The sequence below is a fragment of the Aotus nancymaae genome, unplaced genomic scaffold (genome assembly GCF_030222135.1).
Source record: "Aotus nancymaae isolate 86718 unplaced genomic scaffold, 86718_ANA_hifiasm-v0.15.2.pri h1tg000008l, whole genome shotgun sequence".
NCBI classification, from domain to species: Eukaryota; Metazoa; Chordata; class Mammalia; order Primates; family Aotidae; genus Aotus; species Aotus nancymaae.
The window spans coordinates 23,752,980-23,780,667 of record NW_026988419.1 but is presented as its reverse complement, the minus strand read 5'-3'; the positions used below and the strand labels follow the sequence as shown (position 1 = coordinate 23,780,667).

Genomic DNA, 27,688 nt, shown 5'->3' with positions numbered 1-27,688 from the left:
TAACAGTTCATTTAATACTCCAATCATTACACACTTATATGTTGCATTGCAGTAAACTATCTAGTAAAGCATGGATGTAAATTACTTCCATAAGTATTTTTCTGTTGCAACCAAAATAGCTACCATTTATTGAGCACATATAGATGCCAAACTCTTGAGATACATTTTTCACTATATTTAATTAGCAAAACTAATGAGTAGGTATTAATAAACTCAATTCAATCTACTGAAGACAAAACTGACCTTCTAGAGAGGGTAACTTGTCTAGTGCTGCACAGCTAGTAAGTGGTTGAATTTGGTTTTCAGCCTACTGATAACTTCACAACCTGAAGTCTTAATGTCTTTGCTACATTTTTGGAGGAAATAGTACTAGAGAACTGCTCTGTAGAATCATTTGGAGAAGAGTATCTGTGTCATTTAAAAACCATTTTAAAATGGTGGAAATTGCTACCAGTATCACATGATAGTTGACTTCACTACTTATTTTCCACTTAAATATGACTATTGGCATTTAAACAGTGTTTTCACCTACAAGAAAAGTGTTTATTATTATAAGAGTAATTGTGTCCAATTGTTTCCTAGAGTTATTAGCGTCCTTTGAAGTATGTGCTAAGAACACTGAAATCACAAGCACTCTTTTATTATAGCATAGCAAAAATAAATTATTCTAATGAATTAGCAGGGAGGGCATTTAAGATTTAGTACTCTCCAGGGAAGAAAATTTAAATATCTAGAGTTAAAATTGAACATCATTAATAACCCCAAGGATAATGAGATAAGACAAAGATACCAAGTACTCTCCAAAAGAACATCTTGAATTATGCTTGTGTTTGTTGCTATAAAAGCAAAATGGCACTTCTCCATAAATCCACTTCTTCAAACCACCATGCCTTTTAAAGTGTATCCATATATGAATTGATTCATTAAATGTTCTGCACCAATTCTATTTTGACTTTTTAAATTTACTGATGTTTACAAGTATTTTGCATTGTATTATTTGATAGGGAACGTAACTGACACATTGATAATTTTAAAACATAGGGTCTGTTTTATCTCTACATACCAATAGCTGAAAGGCATAAAGATGACTCGAAGAGCAAGTACTCTGCTCACTTCTACTTGCCTACCATCCCCTTAGTGGTAGGCAGGAATATTCTAACATTTTGTGCAGCTATTTAAAAGATTTGAAGAAACAATGTTTCTTCTGCAGGAAGCTCATCCACCCAAGAGGAAGGAAAGTCATTGTCATTGACAAGATAAATAAGAGCACAGTGTAATCAAGTAACTTGCATATAAATATCTTAAAAATTATTTTAGACCTTAGATTTAACCTCTTCAAGTTCGGGACAAATAGGAAGCATTCAAATTTATTGTTTTGGTGACAAGAACATATTTATTATAATAAAAATTGATCATATGTTTTGAGCAGCAGTGTGAAGGCATTAATATTTGTAGTTTACCCTTTTTCTCCAGATGTAACACAAAACCTAGAGTATTGGCGTCCTTTGAAATATGTGCTAAGAACATATTTCTAATGAAGAGGTCATAAGAAATATGAGATCACCTAATGCAATTGATCATAAATATAGGAAGTTCTTTCTGAGAAGTGGACATGTAGTGTTTGTCTAATATTTACATGGTGTGAGCTCAGGAGAGCTTCTTATATGCTTGTGACCTATGGACAATGTAAATCCACCCATCGCCATAGGTTCTATCTCCTGGAGAAATGCAGAACAATTTTATTTCCTCTTTCAGTGAACAGTTTTCATGTATCAAATGATATTTCTTTGATGAAGCTTAAAGTGTTTCCTACAAGTATGGAAATGACTCTTTAGAAGTTTAGAAAAAATTATTTCATATAGTAAAAATTGTTACCCACATCCAGAATATTGCTTCAATTCAGTCTCCATAAAGCCAAAAATCTCTCAGCACACTTTGATGAATTCTGAATATAATACATTTTATTTAAACAATATGTTGTGCACCTACTATATTCAGCTCACATGAAAGTCACCAGGGCTAGATATAATGGCAAAAAATACAGGGACGATTCCTCTCCCCAGCATATCTGAGCTATTCAAAACTGGTAAGGAAATAGAGAAAACATTCAAGAAAGAAATAATGTTTCTGGAGAAATTTTTCATACAGATATAGAGACAGACATCTACGTTAAAAACTTAGTCCAAAACAAACCAGGACATGGAAGTTACAAAATGCCAAGTTGGATGTGGTTGTGTCATCCTAGTCTTGAAATGTCATTCTTGTGAAAAGCAATAAAAATCACAGAACACATGCTAATTTCCCACTTTAGACTTCTCATATCCCATTTCATATTATCAATTGAAGAGTCTAACTATCTTGTTCCCTGTGTTAGAAGACTGAAAAGACACAGGGCATGTTCATTTGATACGTGAAAACTGTTCACCGAAAGAGGAAATAAAATTGTTGTGCGTTTCTCCAGGAGATAGAACCTATGGTGATGGGTGGATTTACATTGTCTATAGGTCATAAGTATATAAGAAGTTCTCCTGAGCTCATACCTTGTAAATACTAGGCAAAGACTACATGTCCACTTCTCAGAAAGAACTTCTTATATTTATGATCAATTGCATTAGGTGACCTCTAAGATTTCTTTCACTTCAGTGGCTTTAAAATTATTTATTTATCTTTACAAAATTTCAGAAGATTTGTTGATTTTTTTACATAATCAATGTAAATAAGCAATAAAAAATGAAAATTATCCTTTTTATAAAAATACGTTATAAATGAAATTTGCATGCTTAAAAATATAAATCCTCAGGGCTAAATATATCTGGCTTAGATGTTAGTGACATCTGGGTAAATGAGCCTCAATATTCGTATTTCTTAGGATTAATAAGAGCTGCCCCTAACAACTGTATTGTGCATGTTTGTTTGGTTATCGGTTGGTATTCACAAAAGTGCTTTGAAATTTATAAGGTGTTGTATTCTTATTTCTATCATTCTTTCAGAAAAGTATTTGAAATGTCATTCAAAATACGTTCAAAAGATGAAAGAAACATAGTATAGGAAAATGGGGGGTGGGCATAACAATAATATGAGGCTGAGCTCAACTTGAGGCAAAGAAATGTATCTCAGATCCTGTATGATTAGCAGGGTTTGGGATTTAACTCCAAACTGCCAAACTAGTGAGAAAACACAACCAGGTATGAGACTCACTGGGAATACATTGTTAGGACATCCCAAGTTTCTAAGGCAAGAAATAGACTTTTTGTTTATTTATTTGGAGAACTGAGATAATTTTCCTAATGAAAAGAATACATGATAAAGTAGAGCAATGTCTGACAGTTTTCATAAACACATTTACACCTCATAGTGTTCCTCAATATAAGGATATAATAATGAAATGCAAATCTTTCTATACGGACCAAAACTATGTGTCCTAAATACATGGTTCTATGTCGTATGTTTACCTGGATCCCAGAATGAATTTACTACATAGAGGAATGAATGATCTACATATCATTCAAGGAATCTTCAGTAAATATGGGTCTGCATATGACATTAAGTGTAAACTCTTTTCCAAGGAAAGGCAGATCCATATACCTTAATAGGCACACAAGTAGAAAATAGTTTTTGACACATTCATAATGAAAATTAAGGAAAACAAATCAGAAAAAAACCGGGTTTTTTTTTCTTTGTATTGATAGCAACAGGTCTTCAAAAGTATGTCACTGGGTTAGGCACCTGATTTCAGAAATGAGGCTCTCAGCTTCTTTAGCACTATAGTGATCATTACAATAACTATTTCTAAATACCTTAGAAATTACACATGTTATGAGTTCTAACAATCTATGGGAAGAGGGAGGTTTTGAGAAGAATTTTCTGAGTCTGGTTTGGTGTTGGTCTTGCTTGTTAATACAGGGTCAGAGCCAATTCGCAGAGCAGGAAAAAGTGGTACCTCAACACCCACTACCCCTGGGTCTACTGCCATCACGCCTGGCACCCCACCAAGTTATTCTTCACGCACACCAGGCACTCCTGGAACCCCTAGCTATCCCAGGACCCCTCATACACCAGGAACCCCCAAGTCTGCCATCTTGGTGCCGAGTGAGAAGAAGGTCGCCATCATACGTACTCCTCCAAAATCTCCCGCGACTCCCAAGCAGCTTCGGCTTATTAACCAACCACTGCCAGACCTGAAGAATGTCAAATCCAAAATTGGATCAACAGACAACATCAAATACCAGCCTAAAGGGGGGCAGGTAAGAATTGCATAAACACATATTTGCTGCCAGAGATAATTATTGCATTGCCTTCTTCAAATTGAAAGCTAACAGGGAAGCAGAGGTGTTAAAGAACTACTGGTTACAATTTATTGCTAAGAGTTTGGACATTACATTAGGAAGATATCCTCTGAAATATAATGAAAATCACATGCCCATTTCTTCCATTTATTATTGGGTAAAAATTGGTTTAACCATATAGAAGAAATTTTTATTGATTGACTATCTTTTTTTCCGGAATGTATCTCTATTGCTTTGTGGTTTTTCACTTGAGATTAAAGTTATATTTCTGATACAAAATTGAATTATCTATTTTACATTCTGACCATGAGCTCATTTGGCTATCTTTTAGTGATTCCGATTTTATCTCCTTTCTTCCCCAAGGATTTCCTATGACATTTTCTTCCATTTCCTCATGTTCACTCTGAAATAAGGATGTTTCACCATTTCATTTCTGGCTCCTACTCCCTAAATGTTGCAAAGGGCAGGTATTTGTGTTGATAATAAAAGACACATGGTTCTGATGAATAAAATTGTAGACTTTGAACTTCTACTCAAGATTATATTAAGTACAGTTATTAGTAATGCTTACTTACTAACTCTTAACTTCAGCTCCCCAGAGCAAACATTCATATCTTTTCAAACCAGGGGGCTTTGAGTTCTGTCTTGACCTGAACCTTGCTTATACAATATTTGTTTGGACAAAGCAATTAGCCTGGAAGGAAAACAAATATTATTTAATGTTTATCTCATAATATTGATCTATTCAGGATAGTTTAACTTCTGTCATTGAAGAGATATAAAACAACATCCTTTATTGAAAGAAAGAAGGAAAAAAACAGTAACTTTGTACATAAACTTATAATGCCCTTTCATTATTCCAAGAAAGCCTTTTCTTTTTAACATCATTATTTTTTTTTCTGCCACTCTTTTTCTTGTCTCTTGTATTTTGTGCCATTGCTTTCTGGTATCCCTCCTTCATACCAAAAAAATCTATTTTCAGGCAAGTTTAGAAGAAAGATCTTGCCAAAATGTAAAGCTATCAGGCACTCCTACTCACCAATGTAGCAAAAATTCAGTGTTGCTCTTTCATTTAGCAACAAACTTCTTTGCTGTCTGGTTATGGCTCTGTTCAGGAGAGCCCAAAGAGTTAAGAAAAATCAACCAATGGGGCAGGAGAGGAGAGGTCAATATGCCCTTTCAGAACAATGATAACATTCTGTAATAATATAGTCATAGAAAGATACTTTTTCATAGACATATGCTATGAAAACTAGAAGCTACAAGAAACTTTTTTAAGCAAAAAAGTAGGATTATAAGCCTATAATTCCTAAAAAACTCAAACTATTCTTGCATTCATCAGAGTTTTGCACATTCAAGAGAAGGAAATATTTGGAGCTTTTTGGAAATATTCAAATGTTGCATTATTTTTATACATAAATAATTTAGAAGAGTAAGGTGAATAATCAGTTTAGTACCATTTGGAAATTTCTGCATTTTAGCCTTGGACAAGCTTTCCTCTAAAAAAGAGTAATTATTATATATATTTGAAATCAGTTCTTTTAAAGTAAATATTCCCACATCCTGTTATTCTCCTTAACTAGATGTGCGGTTTACTTACTTATATTCTGGAAAAATATTGATACTTAATTTGTTTCCTCTTAGAATCACAAGGAAATATAAATTATTTCCAAAATATTTTATTAAAACTAAAAATGTAATTTAAAAAGTACTCTTATAAGTTGACACAGACATTTTATAATATGTTATTTTCTTCAAAGGACTCCTTAAGATAAAGAGGCAAAAAGAATGGTTTTAACCTCAGCTTTGCAGGAACTTCTAAGATTAAATCAATCCAAAAAATGTGAAGATGTCTATTTTCTTTTTCTGATTCTTTATCATATCTGGTTTTGAATATTTTTATGTCTTATTGTAATTGACTTTTACTATATTTGATAATTCATAAAACTGATACAAAATATCTTATACCTTTGAGCTGCACTAAAACTTCCCTAGAGATTATGGTGGCTAAGGACTAGTAAATACATGTGACACAAAAATTACAGAAAGAACAAAAAATGCTTCAAAATCACAGTGTCATTTGAAGTAAATCTGTTTTTTCATCAGGCAAGTGTTAACCTGCTACAAAATTATCCTAGTTCGGCAATGATGACTTTGGAAAAATCCACAACAGTGATGTTATGAAGTGGTATTTTTACAGAAGTAGGAGGTATTTCCTCACCAAGATGAGAAACAGATGAAAGATATTTGCCTTCTATTTTGTGATAGATGGTATAAATTCACTTAAATGAAAGGGTAAAATGAATTGGGAAATAATAGCACATTGCAATTGAACTGTCTTTGTAGGAAAAACATATCATTCAACATTTCAGCGCTATCTCCTTAAAAGCCTTCTTACAGTGTATGATCTCAGATACAGGGAGTGAGGAAAGGTTTTTTTCCATATGTATAAAACTGGAGATTTTATAGAATGACTGAAGGAAAAGCATTTTAGGGCTTCTTAGAAATTATCAAGATGTTAGAGACCTTTATTAGATGATTGAGCATCTAAACATGCACATTGCTGAAGAAATTGAAGCCACTAGCACATTGTTCTCAATTGTAAATTGATTTTCCTAAGGCATTTGAATGGACAGTGGCCACCCAGAATCATTAAAAAAGACAGAACAAGAGCTATACTTTCTTCAGGGGCCAGGTTTTGTAATAGTGATATATGGTCTCTAGGAAATGAGAAAAATATTCATGCAATTCTTATTAATGAAGATAGGAGTAAATTTGAAGATGTAACTTTAATTCCTCTGCACAAGTTCTGTTGTGGTAATATTTGAAGCAATTAGGTTATATAAAAATGATTTAATTATGAAAACTTCATTATTATGGTTTTAAACTTTGTACAATCTCTAAGAATTGGCTTTAAGAGTTGGGAGAGGAAATCTATAATAAAGATATATGCATCTTAGGAACTCAACAGCTTCCCAAATTATTTGCCTCCAGTTTGAACATTTATCGCTCTTCTGTATGTGTAGGTTTTGTGCTTACAGCTGTTATCTCTTCTGTTAAGGTCCAATTTCTGTTGGCAGAGGGTCTCAGCTTAGTGAGGCAAATCAATGCCTAATGGAATATATAAGCTAGCTGAAGATATGAGGAGCTTTACAGAAAGCAATAAAGCTAATCTTTTCAGCTAAAACAAATTAATTCTATTGGAAAGAATATGGGCAATCATGAATTCAATGTAGATAATGAGCTTGATTGATTTAACTCAAGGCTTAGGGAACACTATCTTATTAAGTGTATTAATTTGAAACTACTCTATGTAGTTAGCTCCCCAATCTACATTAAATCTAAGTTTTAGAATAAATAATGTCAACTTGTGAAGAACACAGCTGGTTGAGTTAAACAAAAGTAGGAAAACAACCAATTTCCCTAAACATGTAGCATAAAAAAATTTAGGCAACAACTGAAAGAATAGTGCTTTTTACCTTTTCTATCTAATCAGGTTTTTAAATTGTTACTTAGATTTATATGGAATGCTCCTACATGTTTTGACAGATATATTGATTTTCTCCATTGACCTTATGAAGATGAGTATAAAAAGCACAAGTTGGCCAGGCACAGTGGCTCACACCTCTAATCCCAGCACTCTGAGAGACCGAGGCAGGTGGATAACCTGAGGTCAGGTATTCGAGACCAACCTGGCCAACATGGTGAAACCCTGTCTCTACTAAAAATACAAAGAAATTAACTGGGCGTGGTGGTGGGCACCTGTAATCCCAGCTACTTGGGAGGCATAAGAATCGCTTGAATCTGGGAAGCGGAGGTTGCAGTGAGCCAAGACTGTGCCACTGCACTCTAGCCTGGGCAACAAGAATGAAAGTCTGTCTCAAAAACTATAAATAAGTAAAATGTTTTTAAAAAGCACAAATTGAGTGCCCTTGTAATAATTGAAAGTTAGTGAAGAAGTGATTTCACAGATGTTGTTTTTGTGTACTGCTCATTGGATAGGGTAGTTAGCTAGGGCATTCTCTGCAAGACTCTGTCTGTAGATCTGATTGACTGCCTCTGAGTTATATGCTTTTGCTCCATTAATGGCTATATTCAGTCATTTTCAGGTTAGCTTCTGAACTTTTATGATATTTTCATAAAACAATTTAATGCAAATATGTTATATTGATATACTATTAAAATACATGTTATATTAATATACTACATTAAATTTGGAAAGTTATGTTGCATTGTTATCATATTTTTTGTTTTCCCCTATAATTGACAGGTTATTTTAAAAATAATTCTAAAGTAAGGTTTTAAAATAGAAGCCAGTTCACTAACTTTTTAATTTCTATTGATAATATAATTAATTATGAAATATTAATTCTAGTATCAATCTTGGCATCTTAAAAATAACATGAGGAGTTGTCTCTTATTTCTTTGATAAGTCCAGAAATACAAAGATTTACCTTCATTTACTTGACCATTGATTCAATAAATATTTATTGAGCACCTACTATATACCCTGTTATGTTCTATATACTGGAATATAACAATGAACAAAACAGACACCAATTTCTTAAATTCTAGCCATCAAGGAATTTATTTTCTAGGAGGAAAGGCAAGCAAAAAGAAGTGATATAAGAAAAATATGTAAAAGAGTGCTAAATGTGAAGGAGAAAAATAAAGATAAGAAAGAGGCTCAGGATATATTGAGAGGAAATTGCATTTCTTATAGGATGGCTAGGAAAGGCCTGAGAAGGTGATATTTGAATGGAAGCCCCAAGGAAGTAAAGGAGTAAGCCGTATGGATAACTAAGGAATGAGCATTTCAGGCAAAGGGAACAACACAAGCCAAGACCCTGAGGTAGAAGCAGGCCTAGCATGTTCTAGGAACAGCAAGGACATCAGTGTGACTGATGCCACATACATCTTTGAGTATAGAAAGTTTATGCTATTATTACATTATTATTTTTAGTATTATTACATCTATTTAAATAACAGGACTTTCATATTGCTAAACCAAAAATCTAAGAGTCATCTTTTTCTCTCACTTCCCCTCATCCCATATCCTAACAATCTTTAAGTGCTAATGATGTTGTGCCCTGACTAGCTCTTTAATCTGTCCATTTCACTCAGTCTACTCTGCACTACCTTAGCCCAGGATACATGATCTCTTGTTGATATTGCCACAGTGGTTAATTTTTGGTTTCCCTGCATCTGTTTTTTTCTCTATCTGATATACTTTCATACTGTAGTCAAACTTTCTCACCACATTTTTCACTAAATATTCCATTGTATAATTAGTTGTTTAACATGTATCTTGTTTCACTTACTAAACCATAAGCTCCATGAAGTCAGAGATGAGGTCCACCTTGTCCATAATGTCCCATACATAATAGGTGCTCAATAAATACTGATTCAATGAAAATTGAATGAATGTATTATACCATATTCATGGAGAGATGCATTCTTTTAGTGACACTGTTGAATGATTATGAATGTTTTATATCATGACAATTATTATCCAAAGAAACTGTCCATGTTTGTCTAAAACAAGGTTGTCCAACCCGTGGCCCTAGAGGCCACATGTGGTGCAGGATGGCTTTGAATGTGGCCCAAATTCATAAACTTTTTAAAAACATTTTGAGATCTCTGTGATTTTTTTTTTTAGCTCATAAATGTTCATTAGTATTAGTGTATTTTATGTGTGGCTCAAGACAATTCCTTGTCTTACAGTGTGGTCCAGGGAAGCCAGAAGATTGGACACCCCTAGTCTAAAAGAATATTGAACTAGGATTTAAGAGCTGGGTTAGTGGTCCAGCTCTTCTACAAAAGTATTGCATGACCTTAGGTACTGATTTTTCTGGTCCTTATTTGTGGACTAGAAGCAACAAAATCATGCTTGTTTTTGTATACAGCACCATTTCATTTAAATAGACTCTCAAGTCATTTAGGCTCTCACATGCATGGTACTACTTGGAGCATGATAGTAGTTATGCATTACAGCTCATCAAAAAACATTCATTTAGGTATTCTAATAGATTCCATATGTGTTTGTGCCACAAAGGGCAAGCTGAAATTGAGTGAAAGAACCGTGTTTCTGAAATAGAAGACAGGTGTAATGAGGGAAGAAGGAGCAATAGAGAGGGAGGAAAGAGGGAATAAAATTAGTGAAATGTAGAGTGGAATCTTTATATATTCTTATAAACTTTTAGGCATTATCTGTATCAGTCTGTTCTCATATTGCTATAAAGAGCTACCCAAGACTGGGTTATTTATGAAGAAAAGAGGTTTAATTGACTCACAGTTCCACAGGCTTAACAGGAAGCATAACTGAGAGGCCTCAGGAAACTTAAAATCATGGCAGAATACATACTTTCACTCTCTCTCTTTCTCTCCTGCCACCATGTGAAGAAGGTGCTTGCTTTAAGGAAAAGCAGATTCACACACTTTCTAATCATCAGATCTCATGAGAACTCACTCACTGTCATGAGAACTCACTCACTGTCATGAGAACCGCAAGGGGGAAATCCGTCCCCATGATCCAGTCATCTCCCACAAGGTCCCTCCTCCAATTCAACATGAGATTTGGGTGAGGACATAAATCCAAACCATATCATTATCCTCAGATCATTTTCAGGCCTTTTAAATGCTAATTACATAGTTTACTTTCAATTTTATATTTAAGAAAATGGAATGATTCTGGAAGCAACTAATAAATTACAGTGAAATGGGATTTTCCCTCATTATATAAAATTATAATGGTTACCACTGTGAAGGTCTACTGGATGCTATTAACATGTAACCATGTTTATAACATATAAGATGAAGAGAGAAAGATTGCAATGAGTATTTTTCTCATTCACATATTTATTCTTTCATCAAACATTTGCTAAGATTGCTGGGCACTACATGACAAAAGGGGAATGGGAGACAATGAGGCGTGGTCGCTGCAATCTAGGCAGAAAGGAGGTTTTTTGTTTTATTTTGTTTCTTGTCCTCCTCTAATGTCTTCCCCTTATTTAATTTTAAGTTCTTTCCAAGCCATTTCTTCCCATTTCCTTAGAGCTACAATAAGGGCTAAATAAAAGGAGTAATAACATACTCTATGAACTTTAAAAAATACTGTTGGTCAACCCAGCATGAAGAAATTTATTACAAGACTTTTGTTTATTTTGTTTTGTTTTTTGGTATCAAAGTCATCATTAAATGAGAGTGAAAGCTCCTTAAGATCAGGACTCTGTTGTTATGCAATAGAATTTTACAACTATAATTCAAATGTCTTTTGTGGAGTAATGAAAAGTTTTGGAGCTAGGTTTAGTAAATATTAATTTTAAAAAATTATGAGAAAATTACCACTCTGGTTTTGCAAAGTTAGGGACTGTGGAGCCTTTTATCTACTATTCATTCACAAGCCAAACAGAGACATAGGAACTAATGAGGTTGTTTTCAGATAATCGAGCAGACTATTTAAAAGTTACTTTCTTCACTGACTTGGTCCACTGTTCCTTAGAATTTCTTAAATATTTAAACAAGAAAAAAAATTAATGTCAAAAAAGTATACAAATTGGGAAAAGTTCATTAGCTGTTCATTTTCATGAATCACAATGACTGTTGTACTCATAATGTTTCTTCCAATGCCCACTGAGGGACCATTTATAAATACTTAACAGTGGCTCTAGTGACTAAACTCATTAATGTCTGTTCGACTAAAACATTCTTTCAAAATTCTTCAGTATTATCTATTTATCCCAAAGTTTTTCAGTGTGGATCTACTTTCTGTGCCATGTGACACAGCTTGCATAGAAAATTGGTCCCTCTAACTTTTTTTCAAAGTTTTGTGGAATTGTGCATTTTGACATAAACTGTTATTTCTCCCTAAATATGTATTTAAATATACTTATGTTTATATTTGATATAAAAATTTGAAAGAAATTATTGTTCAATATAGGCAAGGTTGATTAAAATTCTGATTATAATGTTTGCATACATTTTAACTAGAGTGCAAAATTTTTACAGATGAATTTTTGAAGAACATCATGTGTGCCAGAGAACTTTCAACCTTCAGGAATATCTGATGTAGTCATATTTTGTTTTAGTATGGGATACCTCAGGATTATACAGAGGCTAGATATTTTTCATTAAAATGAATATTATGAAATAAAAAATATTTTGAAAGAGAAAGTATTTTCATAATGCAAGAACAAAGGAGGGCTTAATTTTATGCCATCCTAAGAAACAAGGAAAACACAAAAGAGAAGCTTAATCCTCTGCAAGGTTAAAGGGAAGTCATTTGAGTGTTACTGTTCACTCCCCTTTCACAAAAGCATTCTTTCTGAGACAACTCAGATGAGGAAGAGAGAAATGATGTTTCAACCTAGGTTGATACCTAAAGGATGCTTGAAGGAGTCTAGACAAATCCCAATTTTTGACTCCTAGTCACCCTCCACATCTCACCACCTTGAGCTGACATATGGGTCTTTTGATAAAGAAAGCAGTGTCAGAGAGTATCAATTAAAAACAAAATCAAAATCTCATTGCTCAAGAAATTCAAGTTGACAGTGGGATGAATGCCTCTGACTTAAAAATTGTTGTACTAAAAACTGTATGTTAATGATGTATTTTCTTTCATTGTACATGTTTCATATTTCTAATTAACTAGTAAGAGAGATTTTATTCTTGTCTGCAGGCAAATCCTGCATTTTCTCTTTTAATCCTTTTTTAGAGCAACCCTATTTTAGGGGAAAAGGTGTTAATTTATTGAAATGAACTATTAAATATATGCAGAGAGAGAGAGAGTAGAGTGGCAGATCACTTCAATTAAACCCTCATGATAAAAGCCGACTAAAGTCACCCAAGGAATATCCAGAAAGAAATTACAATATTCTTCTCTATCATAGTGGAAGAATAGAAAAATTGGTCAAAATTAAGATAAAGAAATTCTGATGAAATTTTCAATTGTATTAACCTACGCTTATACAACTCTCAATGCTATATGACCCTTATGTGAATGGAAAGCCAACTATTTCTGCAAATAAGTCACCAACGTTTGCATAAAATTCATGAGACTAAAATCCATTTTGCAAGCTTCCACTGGAGGTATTGATTGCACCAAACCTTGAAGAATAATCTGTTACAGACTCAACTTGGAATGAGGGCACCCTAGGGAGAGATAATAACATAAAACGCAGGGATGAACTTGAAATGTAAACATAGGCCTTAAAGTATAGAATGTAGCAGAGTCCGGCCAAAATGTAAAGTAACAGAGAAGTCCAAAGAATCAGAATTGCTGAGACCCCTGGCTGCCTCACTAAGAAGTTTTGATGTATTTAATAAGAAATAGGGCGCTGGGGGAATTTTGAATAGGGAGAGCTATAGGAAGATGATCCAGATGATTAATATAACATTTTTCACTTCCACTGTGATAGAAACAAATATTGTCACACTCTTTCAAATTACCCTACTTTGTATTAACAGTGCAAGTAAAAATTTTATTTGAAATAAATTGGCAGAGATTAAAATCTGATTTAGAGAAAATTTTGAGCAATTATTATTCAGACATTTTTCCTTCCTATCATGAGCACAGAAAATTAGTTTATTTGCTAAGTAGAATTTCATTATTTTTTTCTAGACAATCTCTAAGATGTGAAAATAATTTTCCCTTGACATAAGTTTTTAGGAAAACAAACGTTTTTCTAAAACTGAAAATCCCTTCCCAAAGAAATAAATCTTTATTCTGATTCATCCATAAAACCCAGAGTTAAAACTGTATCTATATATTTTTAAAGCTGCTCTGGAATATGGCTTTCTCCTTCATAGCAGCCATATGTTTTTCTATTTTATGAAATGGTTTCTGAGGACTGCTATTATTTGTGGAATGAACTCTAAGACGCTAATTATTTGCAATTGACCCTAGAGATCTTTGGTGCAAAGTAATTTTGCTACAGCATAAATATGAGTCACATGGAATAGGCAAACATTCAGGTCCAAGTTGTCAAGCTAGAGCGTAACTTTCCATAAGCACGAAATGTCCACTATCCAAAGAGGTTTATGCTTCTCTCTACCCTACCATTAAGCGCTATGGAAAACGAAGATCTAGAGGGGTCAGTTTATTTATTCTGTCATAATTCACTTCATTTTAGACAAAAAAATTATACTTTGAAGCTATTCCAATATTGAAATATGTAAAGAAAGCCAATAATGCATGTGAAAGGATAGGATAGCTTCATATTACAAGTTGAACAGACATAGGTTGAGAAAGTCTACCTGCAAGAGAGTCAAGCAGGTTTTTTTCTATAGAAAATCTGTGTAAAATCAACAGAAGTCAGCTTTTAAGTTGTAGGACTGTAAGATTCCAAATAATCTCTCAATGCTCCTGGCAGTATGGTCATTTAGGATTGAGTCATTTGTTTTGGAATTCATAAAAATTGTCAAACAGTTGATTAATGTTAATGTCAAACAGATTTATGCAACTGAATTTAGAATTTCCATTTTTGTAACAAGTGAATCAGATTTCATGTTTGGCTTGTGATTACTTGGCAATGAGTCACTAGATTGGTACTCTAATGATCTCTAAATTTTTAAACATAGTATGAAATCCTGTATATTCTCAGGGATTAGTAAAATAGCTCACATCATGTGTATGTCATTGCCAAAATAAGTAGATACTTACTGAGAATCCTTTAAACTATTATTATTAGAAACAATTAGTCAAAATTATTTGCTTTCTCCTATCCAAGTACTAACCAAGTCCAACCCTGCTTAAATTCCAAAATTAAGTGGGAATGGGCACGTTAATGGTGATATAGCCATAAATAAAATCATTTGTCTTCAGAAAATAATTTCTCTATGAAGTTTTACATGTAATGGCCTTATTGGTTTAAAACTATCCCCATCTTATATAAAATATTTATAGTGCAACTACATGTGTTGTTATAGACTCTGTAAATATCTTCAACCCTGTTTAAGTTGCAATTTTTATTTTGCCCTAAAGAGTAGCCCAATCATTCCATTTTCTGAATTCAAATTTTGACAAGAGGCTCTCCCCTTGGGTTGCTGATGAGAGTTGTCAAAGATATTTCCCTGCAAGGGACAAGCTATCTTGTCAATGTTAGGCAGGCACTGTGAAATAAGCTTTGCCTAGTTAAAAACAGTCAAGATTCAATGTCTTTTTGAATTTTTTATTCTTTTTTAGAAATACTAAAAGATGTGTTGATATTCTTGTAGATGGCTGTGTGTCTAGGGTAAATTTATATAGATTTTTTAAATAAGAAGATAAACTGTCCCCTAAAGCATTGAAAATGTGATTTTTTTTTCTTTATTCCAGAGATAGGGAGGAGAATAGAGTAGAAGTAGCCAAAGTAAAACACAATGAGCAAATAACAATAACCACATAAGAAAAATAAAGCTTTCTTTCCATGCTTACATTGCTTATCTGTCCTCCAAAAGATGCAAGGTTCAAAAGACATATGAAAGAAGTCATAAAAGCTGTAACATTGTACATGAAACCAGAGTAACATCCCTCCAGATCTGGATTTGCTGTTGTCTTCAAGATGAATGTTTGACTTCCCCAAAATAGAAATAAAACACCTAACCTCAAATCTGCTGGCCTCAGTCAAGGCCTGACCTATGTCTGTATGACCTAGTTACAAGTCAGCTAACCAATGGGCATTGGTTTTCTTGCCTCTAAAAATGGAAATAATGCTTCCACATGATCATCCATGGAAAATGGCTACTCTTGAGCAGGTGCCAGAAAGAGGCCTTTAAGGGGCCACTGAGCCAAACCTGCAAGGGAATTGTGAAGCCCCAAATTTTTTTGTTGACCCTCCTGGGCAACTGGGGATTCTTATGCTAGATGAATCAGAACTCCTATGTAAAGCATTCAGCCACACCGTGTGTGAGCCCCATTTGTGCTGTGTGGACCAACAGAACAGTCAAGCATACAAGGTGATTAATAATTGTGATGGCTGACTCTGATGGGGCAAGGGAATGCCATATCCTCTGGGGTCTTGTGCTGAACAAAGTTTAGCATTAACTACTATTGACCCTTTCGTAGAGTGAGCCTGAGTCCCAGTGTTGCTGACAACATCACAGATGCTTCAAGTATTATTTTTCAATCCGTCCAACTGTTGCCAAATCACATCTAAGTACAGCAGGATTTCTAAGGCTGTCTTCCATTTGACCCTTGTGGGTGCAGAGGATCAGGGGCTCAGACTTACATGATAGAACTGCTCTTCAGTTCCAGTGTTAGATTTTCTCTTAAATGAGTATGTAGGTGGAAGGAAATCTAAAGCCTCTTTGATGCTACCCATTCTGGTTCCCTTTATTCAGCATCTTGATAGAAAAATGCACAGTGAAGTTACCTCCAATTCCTTTTAGGTTAGGATTTTAAACAAGAAGATCGATTTTAGCAAAGTTCAGTCCAGATGTGGTTCCAAGGATAACATCAAACATTCGGCTGGGGGCGGAAATGTAAGTAGAAACACCTATTAGAAAGCTGTCCTGATTGCGTGGAGCCACCTGCACAGCCAGCACCCTGCCTTCTTTCCCACATCTTTCCAACACGTTGCTCCTTTCTCACTGCTGTTCCACATGTCTCCCTGGTATGATAGCTTGTAGCCTTGCATTTTCGGTGATGGACTTCCTATCCTTCTCTGTAAGATCATCAGGGAATTTCTTGCTTTGATTTGGGAAAGAAAACCTCGATGGAATGCACCCTGGTTTTCTGGAGAATGGCAAACCCACTTCACTTGCCAACTTTGTTACTGGCCTTTTTGTCTTCAGTGTATTTTCTCACATTGTTTCTACTCTACTGCAAAAGTCAGCTGGGCACATACTTTTCTAGCTCCATTTAAATTACCCATGAGGCAAAGACTGATATACTTGTAAATGCCCAAAGTATGTAATGTCAATCTTCAGTGGTTCATTATTCATGAAAGTAAGGATATCATTTCGAATAATACAAAACTGGTGAAGCATGGTTCATCTATAATTCAAAGTGAAAGGATTCAAGTCCCAGTATACACTTTAGCTTGATGGGATTTTTTTTTCCTGTCTCTTTCATTGAGTGTAAATATCCTGTGAGAGGAAGGGAAAGATGATTTCATGTTTTTTAAGTATGGTTGAGGCAGAGGTGAAATGGTCAAACTCAAGCTGAAGGTTCTTTATATAATAAGAGTAATTTTTAAAAGGTGATCAGGCTAACTGTATTCTACAGATCCTGTCACTTTACACTTCAGTTTCTGATCATCTGTGACTCAAGTAACTTGCAGGGTGTCATGTCTAGAATCCCCACCTGTCTAGTAACTCTTGGCTACTTGCTCTCCAACTGGGCAGAAGTAGAATTAAGCAGTGAAGAGAGAGAGAGAGAGAGAGAGAGAGAGAGAGACCAGCTAGTGCCTTCTACAAGCAGCTGTTGCCTGATAATCATAGCTTCACTGAGCATAAAACTGTCACTGTCATTGAAAGTCCATAGCAATGGTTGCTGGGCACCTTCAGATACGCTAGGCTAAGCCCCAGGGTTATTAATCTTTACACTTATGTGGTTGCCACTCTTCCCTATTCCCCAAACTGTAAGTGCACACCATGTGGTACTCTCATAAAAGCAGCCCCAGTCCTGGTAATTACCTTGAGGGTATCAGAGGATGGACCCGGCTATCCATTACACAGGTGCTGCTGGACAAAACACCTAAGTGGAAAAGGATGAACTAGGACAACTAAAGATCTTAAAGTCAGTAGAGGAGCTTTATCTCCCAAAACAATAGTCTTAAATTTTCCTCTAGGAAAATTTGTTCAAAAAATGCAGATATCCTGGCCCGATCCCCATGATCTCTAATTCAGTAAATTTCCCTCTAGGAAAGAATCACTTGTTTAAATATGCAGACTTCCTGGCCCTGTCCTCATGATGTCTGATTCAGTAATTCCCAAGTACTCTCACGCAGATGACAATGGACCAAACTTGGAGATACACTGCTTCAAATATTGGGAGAGGAAATATTTTCAGTAAAACACACAGAAGAAAAAACATATTGCTATCATTTTATTATTTGGTATGAAAGAAAAACTTCTTCTAGCTAAGATATGACAGTGTAATAACAATTTAGGAAAGCACATTCAAAACTTCTTGTATCTTAAAACAACATTGGTCTTCTTGTAACTATGAGCAACATTGGTCACTTTTATGTCAAAATCACTTTATAAAGAATAATGCATCACTTCTCTTGGCTCTTTGCTTATGGAAAGGTTTAACACAGTGTTGCTTAGTTCTCTGAGTGGAAGCTTGCCTTATTAATATGTTTCTATCCTCCTGTGTCATAATCTGCTTTCAACTAATAAAATCTTCTATTCTAGGGTTTTCTTTCACTTGGGTTCTTCTTTCCAATCCAAACATGTGGGAGAATATATGGAAAATTATATCTTCCTGTGTTTGTGTGTGTACTTCAATTTAGTTTTCTAGCTATGTTGTTGCATGTTGTGAGTTTGGGTATGTTTCTAGATTTTATGCGGGGGCTTAGGTTTTTGTCCATGTTTGAACTATTTGAAGCATATTTTATGTGGTTCACACAGGTACAAATTGTTACCAAGAAAATAGACCTAAGTCATGTGACATCCAAATGTGGCTCTCTGAAGAACATCCGCCACAGGCCAGGTAAATAAATAATTTTTAGTAGTGTGAGAAATATTTAATTGGAATCAAGAAAGGGACCAGAAAACTTTGTTGTTGTTGCAAAATACCTAATTGGAAGGATGTTTTTAAATCTGGATACTTCACATTTTTATTAATAGAAAGTAAAATGAAAATTTCAAGGCATCTTCATTGGGGACAATTGAACCCAATTACCATGAATAAGACACATTTTAATTAAAAATTAAAAGGTACATAAGATGCATTTTCTTTATGTACTCAACATGCTTATTGGAGCTCCTTTGAAATACGTAGTCTATAAAATACACTAGATCATGTATTCGTATATAATATTGAATGGAGGTAGCATTTCCAAAGATTTTTTTCATAAAATTGATTTCCTACATTATGTAAAATAAGGATTGTGCTTTGCAAAGCTGAAGAAATGTATTTATCTGGTGAATTTATCAGATCCTTTATTAGGTCAGTAAATACCATGAATCCCCAGCAGAATGCAATTTTTCCTCAACTTATTTGGCCATGAACCCCTTTTGGTTTTTCAGAATAGCTCATAGGACTAGTGCTCTAAAGTAGAATTTATATTCATACTTACTGGAGATTTTCTCCCTTTAAAGTGTGAATCTAACATATTATGAGCCATTTTTCTGAATAACATGTATTACATGTTTTTGTTAAATTCTGCCTCCATAGAGGTAGGCATGTTGGTTCATGACCATAATCCAAACACTTTGGGAATCCAAGGCAGGAGGATTACTTAAGGCCAGGGGTTTGAGACAGACTGGGAAAGATAGGGAAACCCTGTCTCTACAAAAAAAAAAAAAAAAAAGGGAAAACAAAAATAAACCAGATATGGTGGTGCATGCTTGTAGTCCTACATACTTGGGAGGCTGAGGCAGGAGGATCACTTAGTTTCAGGAGTTCGAGGCTGCAGTGAGTTATGATCACACCACTGCACTCCAGCCTGGGCAACAGAGCAAGACCCTGTCTCAAAGGAAAAAACTCTACCTCCATAGATATGTAATAATAGATGACTATCAAATTTGTAATTTTCTTGAGAATATTTTGACATGATTCATTTATCCCTTTGAGAACAAAAGGAAAGCAAGTGTGTTGAGTCTCTGTGTTTGGCATCTTAACATGAAAACAAAGTAATAGGTTTTTTTCCAATTGTCTCAAATGTTATCAGAAACAAGGTATAATAGCAATTGAGCTGTTAGCTGACAATTATTCTGCTAGTCAGGAGAAAATCATTAATAAGTTATTGGTTGAAAAGCAAAGATAGGTAGAATAAATTTCAAAATGGATAAACGCATTGAAAACATCTGGAAATCAGGATTCATTTTGTCAATGGGAATTCATTATAAAGTAAGTCAAAAGAGTTAGAAACTACATTTATGAAGAAACCTTCACTACCAGTTTCAGAACTGCTACCATGGAATTAGCTTCTCTGTTATTGATGAGACAGCAGGAAGGTTGTCCTATACTGCATATCTTTGAAATTCCCCTGTCCACATCCGAAGTCTACAAACACTGAATTGACTTTGTACTGCTGTGTCAACAGCATGGCTGGAGTACTTGGCCACACTGCCTATTTTCTTTCAGAATACAAAAGAAAATGCTGGACTCTTTAATTCTAGACAGTAAGGATATAGTTAGTCAAATTCACCCGTGATCTAGATGTACAGAAAAATTTTATACAGATAAGGAACTATTCTGTGTATGATTTGTTGGTCATAAAAGTCCATTGTCATGGACTCCCACCTATTTCTAAATTTAGCTCTTACTTATATTATAACTGAATCAAATGACTAAATTCATAAAGAAGTGTAAGCATTAATCCTTGGCAGCAGCAATCTTTTCATAAAGTTACTTTGAATATGGAATATCTAAAGAGAAAATAAAGAAAAGAAACACTGTGAGGCACAGATTGAAATATCTGTTCTTCCCAACTTCACTTATAAAGCTTGACAAAGATAATAGTCTTTCACAATTACTGTTCCTGATGGGTGCCAGAAACCTTCAAAAATCAAAAGCATAGATCTCCAAGTTTAAGATACCTGGATTCTCTAACAGTTGCCTAAGAATTTCTAGAGGGACTTCCTCAGAAATAGACTTCTTAAGCTTCCTTTTCTGAATATTTTTTGAGTCAATAATACATTATTATTTTCACCTCTCAAAAGACGGTTCATACTGAAATTCCATCTCTACAAAATAAAAATAAAAAAGCTAAGCTGAGTGTGGTAGGACTACACACCTGTAGTCCTAGCTACTCAGAGGGCTGAGGCAGGAGGATCACTTGGGCCCAGGAATTCAAGGTTGCAGTGAGCTATGATCATGTCACTTCACTGTAGCCTGGGCAACAGAGCAGACCCTGACTCTAAAAATAAAAATTAAAAATGACATATTAGCAAAAATTTAACAAGATTATATTGACACAATATATAATCAGAAAAGTAAGTGATTTCTATCAAAGTCTACCAAAAATAAGATCACAAAGAAGTTGTTTTTATCTAGGTGAAAGTACAATACCCTCTAACCTCTAACCAAAATAAGTCTGTTGTTATGAATTATTACAAATCATGTTAATCTCATCACAACCAACAAGTGATACCTATATGACCAGGTAAAATGTGGGAAGAATAACACTCCATAAAATGAAGCATATTTTGTGGGAAGGCTAACTACATGTCTCTAAACACCGAGTTAAATAACATCATACAGTTTCTAAGGCTTAAAAGAAGAACAAATGGATGTTTCTCCAAAATGTAATCTAATTATGTAATACAATCTATAATGTAACCATGTAATTTCAAGAGGCCCCTGGTCAGGCAGTTGGGTATTAACTATATGTCTAGATGTCTAGATATTGCATGAGAAAAACAACTCGCGGCTTAAGAGACCTGTGAAGCCCTAACAAACCTTCTCTTTCATCTACAGTGATACATGAGCAACAGGAATCAAAAACTGCAAAATCTCTTTCATGTTTCCTTACAGCCCATCAGGCATTTTTTCAAAATCAAACTCCCAAGCAAGATACACTTTATGTACTCAACATGCTTACTGGAGCAGCTTTGAAATATGTAATCTATAAAATACATCACAACCAACAAGTGAGACCTACATTACCACTGGCTTTCCAGAAGAATGCATGTGCTCAAAACCAAGTTGTTAAAGTGAAAGCAAATCTCTTAGGTGGAGATGAGTAAATAAGGAGTCTAATTTCGCTTTTTATCCAGATCAAACACATCAGCAGACACTCAGAAATGGTCAAGTTCAGGCTCAAGGACAACAAATAAGCTACTCAGTGCAGAAGAACTTTCCACATTTGAAAGCTTGAGAAAGACATGTAGAGATGCGGAAGACTACACTGAAGAGTGGAGCATGGCACTGTTACAATCAGCAGATCAGAGTTCTAGACTAGTTAGCATTAGGGAAAATGGCATGGTCAAAACTCTGTCTCAATATTATCAGATCAAGGTCAGCATCAAATTGATCTGTATCTGGCATCTGTACAAGGAAGAGATGCTGATCTGTCACTCCATATGTGAATTAAAATAGGAGGCTTTTAAAGTTTACTAGTCATAAACAGCTTAGCTCCTGACTCATTTCACCAGTGAAGCCTTCAATGTTGAACATTTATAAATGAATATATTGCCCACAGGTGCACCATTTCCAGCCTAAAACTTCTTTGGATAAGTAACCTGTTACCATGAAGAGTAAAGAAGAGTTTCATTTAAATTTAATTTGGTCCCTTATAAATAAGAGACATGTTCCAACTTTTAGAACAGATTCAAATCAGATATTTTCATTTTGCTAATTTTTAGAGTTTTTGTTGCCCCTCTGATTTCTTAGATTAGACATGGATAAAGGAGAAAGGTATTAATATGTAAAGCAATCCATATAATGGTATAAGAAGGGTGTTATGATCTTGGTTCATATGGGGAAATGATATGGGCTAGAAATTCTAAAAGCTTCCTTTTACATATATGGTTGGAGGGATGGTACAGTTAATAAATTTGTGGTTTGCAATAGTCTACTGCAATCATTTTTGAGAAATAGTCATCACAAATGCCAGATATAATTATATCAAGGCATTTCTTCCCTCATAGGTGGTGGACGTGTGAAAATTGAGAGTGTAAAACTAGATTTCAAAGAAAAGGCCCAAGCTAAAGTCGGTTCTCTTGATAATGCTCATCATGTACCTGGAGGTGGTAATGTCAAGGTAAGAAACAAAGTTATGAGCCAATCTTGTCTTTTTTTAAAAAAATTATTCGGAAATACTCCTCACCAAAAGAGGTCTCAGACTGAAGACCTGGAAGAATAAGGAGGAGGGATAACAGAGGTGAATAGAAGTCATTAATATCAGCCCTGGGAGATGGAGAAAGAGGTAGGGGCCAATTAAGATACATGCATTAACGAGGACTGATGCTTGTCTTAAACAGATTGACAGCCAAAAGTTGAACTTCAGAGAGCATGCTAAAGCCCGTGTGGACCATGGGGCTGAGATCATTACACAGTCCCCAGGCAGATCCAGCGTGGCATCACCCCGGCGACTCAGCAACGTCTCCTCATCTGGAAGCATCAACCTGCTCGAATCTCCTCAGCTTGCCACTTTGGCTGAGGATGTCACTGCTGCACTCGCTAAGCAGGGCTTGTGAATATTTCTCATTTAGCATTGAAGTAATAATATTTAGGCATGAGCTCTTGGCAGGAGTGGGCTCTGAGCAGGTGTTATATTCATTCTTTATAAACCATAAAATAAATAATCTCATCCCCAAACTGTAGTAATTGTTACAATTTTATATTTAAAAAAATGAATAGTACATGCAGAAATTGACCTGATTTCCATTTGCAACAGGAAGACACTGGCTTTACATGGGTTCAATTGGACAATTACTTTTGCTCTGCTCTGTTTTGCATGGAGTATTATTATTTTAAAAATTGCATTTTTACCTTTCATGTGCCTGAAGGCTATCCACTACATTCTGAAGGCCTTGTTAAAATCCAAGCTGCTCATTTCACTATTCTGTTTCTGAGTGAGAAGGTTAAAACTGCCCATTGTAACTTATTTCAGGTTAAATTAAACCAAGGAGTCTGATTGCAGGAAGGGAAGAGCATGTAAGAAATAAGTTTTTTTAAAGTGTTATTTTGTATAAATGGGAAGAAAGATTCAATTAAGTTATTAACATTTGGGACCTGGATAATTATATCAGAGTATGTCAATCCAATAAATTATTTAACTAACTAAAAAATAGTTGCAAAGCATTTGAGCTGTGGTTGAGGAAGTGGTATAAAAGTGCGTCCCTTAGGAATGATGCACTTTCATTAGGATGGACTCGTGTCTGATTAGAATGTCAGTTGATCAGCTAGATTTGTGTCCACACTACCAGTTTCACACCCCCTTTCCGTCTGTTTGATACAGTATTATAGATATAAATATATATATATATTTCTCTGTGGCCATTTGTGATACTTCCTCATATACTTGAATATTATACTTCTTTATTCACAGTATCTGTGTCTCCTGCACCCTTTGGTGTTGCAATTTTAGGTATGTGAAAGTAGATGTTAGCAGGGTTCTCTCCCTATTTAAAAAAAATACATTAAAAAAGACAAAAAATTTTAGCATGAAGTTGCTTTCTGTAACAACTCAAAGCCGTAACCCTGTTTTAGTGCCAGATACAAGTCTCTCCCGTGATGCTAGAAAAAATTATTTTTCTTTGCTTTCACCAACATGGAGTTTGTGGGGGTGGGTCCAGTTATACATGAAAGGGTTTACAGATTGTTGGTTTGAGATTATGGATTTATCTCATTTTTAATCACAGAATAGTTTGGGTTTTATTCCTATTATTATTCACAAAACCGACTTAAGATTTTTTCTTTATTTTTCTTTTTTTTCCATTTGCTAAAGTTGAAAGTTGAAACTAACAGTAAGTTCAAAACATGTTTTCTCATTTTTCCAAATAGTATCTGTTATTAAATTCTCTAATAGAATATGTTTGTCTTTCTTACCCAAAGTCAAGTTCCCCCGATCAGAAAGAAACAATACAATACTTTGAGACGCTATAGCTAGAGAACACTTGAGACACAGGTATCTAAATCAGTTTTTCTCCAAGACTCTAACATTGCATTCTGTAAAGTAACACAATGTGATCTAGTATTATTTATCAGTAGGTAATAATGTTCTGACTGTATGTACAGTCTAGAAATCACAAATCAATTAATTCCTCTCACAAATCATTCATCTTAGACTTACAAATAAGCAATGAAATAGTCAATGGCCTGATTAAAGCAAAGAGCTACCAGGCTGGATGGACACATTTTAGTATTTCATCTGTTCTTTTTCTTGCTCAGGGCTGGCAGGTTGGATCTAAACCATTAAAATCAAATGGTCCACTAGGCATATGATCTCTCTGAGCCAAATCAGTTCCTGAATATAAAGGAGGAAATGATGCAGATGGACTGAGGCAACGGGGAAGTATAGAAACATCTATGACAAAAGCCAAGGGATGCAAAGGCAGTGATACAGGTGCTTTTTTGGTGACCAAGTGGATATGGCAACCAATGTAACTGCCATACAAGAAACCTTAGGAGCAAGCCCACACCACTCATTCTCAGCTAAGAGATTTTACGCAGGCAAACGTGTCTTAAACCACTTATAAATCTGTTATTTTATATGACAGTCAAAACCTTAGAAGCTACTGAGTAGGATCATAGATATGTCTATTTTCTGCTTATTAATTGCTGTGAGGTTTGATTTGACCAGCCTGGGCAATTTATTCATCAGCCTCCCTTGAAGTGCACCAGAAAATAGAAGAAAGGTGTGTGGAGACTTAGGGTATTTTCTTACATGTTTTGATAGTCTTAAATAGTCTACAGTTCTCTAGAAAGAAGTTAATAGCTCATTAGAAAAGTTTTAACCTGTGAAATAAGTATTTTTCTCAACATTCTTTAAAGTTTTTATGTTAACACTAAGTAAACATTCTACATACTAAAATTCAGTTTATTACAAATACATGTCAAAAATAAAGATTATAGGAGATGCCAAACAGATTTGGCATTAAAACAAATGTTTATTTCTAATCACACCAAAATTATAATGAATAAATGTTTTTGTTTTGTATGGAATACAATTCTTGATTGAAATTAACAGACAGGAACTGATCATTTGTACCAGTAAGGAGAGAAACACACAGGTTAAATGTCTTCTTGTGGGGTTAAGGGGTAACACCCATCTTGCCTTCACTCTCAAGATAACGACTCAAATTAAGCTTTCTGAGCACCACTTCTGTGGGGACACACATACGCTGATCTAGGAATGAAATCTTCATGGTCTCAGTTCTAGATCTACTATGCCAGTTTCTCTTTGGCTTTAGCCTTTGAGAAACTGTTAAGAATACATAAGTAATCCAGAGCTGTGAAGAGTTAAAAGGCCAACTTCTCCAATGAACTCACTCTCTGGGTCACTTGCAACCAAAAATTGGATACCTCATAATGATGCAGCAAAGACCCGAGTTCATGATGAGTTTCAAAGGCCACGTTCATTTAGGAACCAACTCTCTCTGGATTCACCTGCTGAGTTCCAGCAGGGTGATGGGCTGACATCCCACCTACAAGCATGACACCTGTGTAACACCAGCTAGGTATGGCTGAAGAAAGCTGAAGAGAGAATGTCATGAAATGGAAGAATGTGCTGATCTTAGTGACCTTCTCCACACACACACACCTACGGTAATACAGCAAGAGTGGGATAATCAGCCAATATATAACATCGTGTCAGTATTTTATTAAAGAAATAATCTGAATATGGTTGATTTTGACATAGCTGCAATTACAGTTTTCTTCTATTTTTCAAGCCACAGTAAGGAAAATAAACTACTCATGGTCTAAATAGCAGAGATAAAGTAGATTCACGGCTTGGTAAGGAAATTCTAAGCATTCCTTCAAAGACTGATGTACTAAAATCAGCATTGATGTTTTGGTTTTTTTAACACCTAGGATTTTTAGCTTGGGTGTGTAGGTGAAGGCCAAGACCCTCTGCAGGAAAAAGCTTATTTTCAAACTCAGAAAATAAAATGTCAATCATAAAAGTCTACTTCAACTTTAGCAAAAAGAAAAAAAAAATCAACAAAAAAGTATACTCTGTATGCTGGGATTCCGAGGTTCCAACACACCGTTACAAATCTGTGGGGGGTTTCTTTCTTCTGATAATTCTAGAGCCTGTTACCATAGAAAGGCATTTCTTCAATGGCTGGTTGTAGTTAGTTCATGTTTTTCAATCAAATTTGCAAATGTATTTGTTGCTGTATAGTGATTGTTTTGCAAAATAAAATTGCTTGTCACCTAACTGCTGGTTTTGGTTTCAGACTCTTTAATTGCTTCTTCTCTGGGGGGGCGGGGAATATATATATATATATTTTATATATATGTGTATATATATATATTTTATATATGTGTGTATATATTTTTTTTATATATATGTGTATATATATATTTTTATATATATGTGTATATATATATTTTTATATATATGTGTGTATATATAGAGAGAGAGTGTGTGTGTGTGTGCATGTGTGTGTGTGATATAACCAAAGAAAAATTGTGAAGAGAAGGCATTATTATCAGCTGAGTTTCTATTATGTGTCAGGCCCTATACTAAATGGTTTTATATTAGCTCAGTTAACAAGGAAATTTATTTTTATCACTACTGTATCAGCAGGATGCCATCTTTTGCAAGTGACAAAAACTCTAATTAAACGGGCTTAGACAT

At 34.8% G+C, this 27,688-nt stretch overlaps 1 protein-coding gene across 45 annotated transcripts in view; it reads left to right on the top strand.

The window, feature by feature from the left end:
- Positions 1-27,265, top strand: part of MAP2 (microtubule associated protein 2) — a 305,526-nt gene extending 278,261 nt beyond the window's left edge. For 23 of the 45 annotated variants that reach the window (XM_064373057.1, XM_064373055.1, XM_064373052.1 and 20 more), the window contains 5 exons: positions 3,904-4,244; positions 16,653-16,745; positions 18,840-18,921; positions 23,028-23,140; positions 23,361-27,265. In XM_064373057.1, coding sequence (XP_064229127.1) covers positions 3,904-4,244; positions 16,653-16,745; positions 18,840-18,921; positions 23,028-23,140; positions 23,361-23,576 — 845 coding nt within the window. In that variant the 3' untranslated portion in view covers positions 23,577-27,265. The remainder of the gene's footprint in view (positions 1-3,903; positions 4,245-16,652; positions 16,746-18,839; positions 18,922-23,027; positions 23,141-23,360) is intronic. The other 22 variants (XM_064373067.1, XM_064373062.1, XM_064373075.1 and 19 more) reach the window with 1 other exon arrangement.
- The last annotated feature ends 423 nt before the right edge of the window (positions 27,266-27,688 follow it).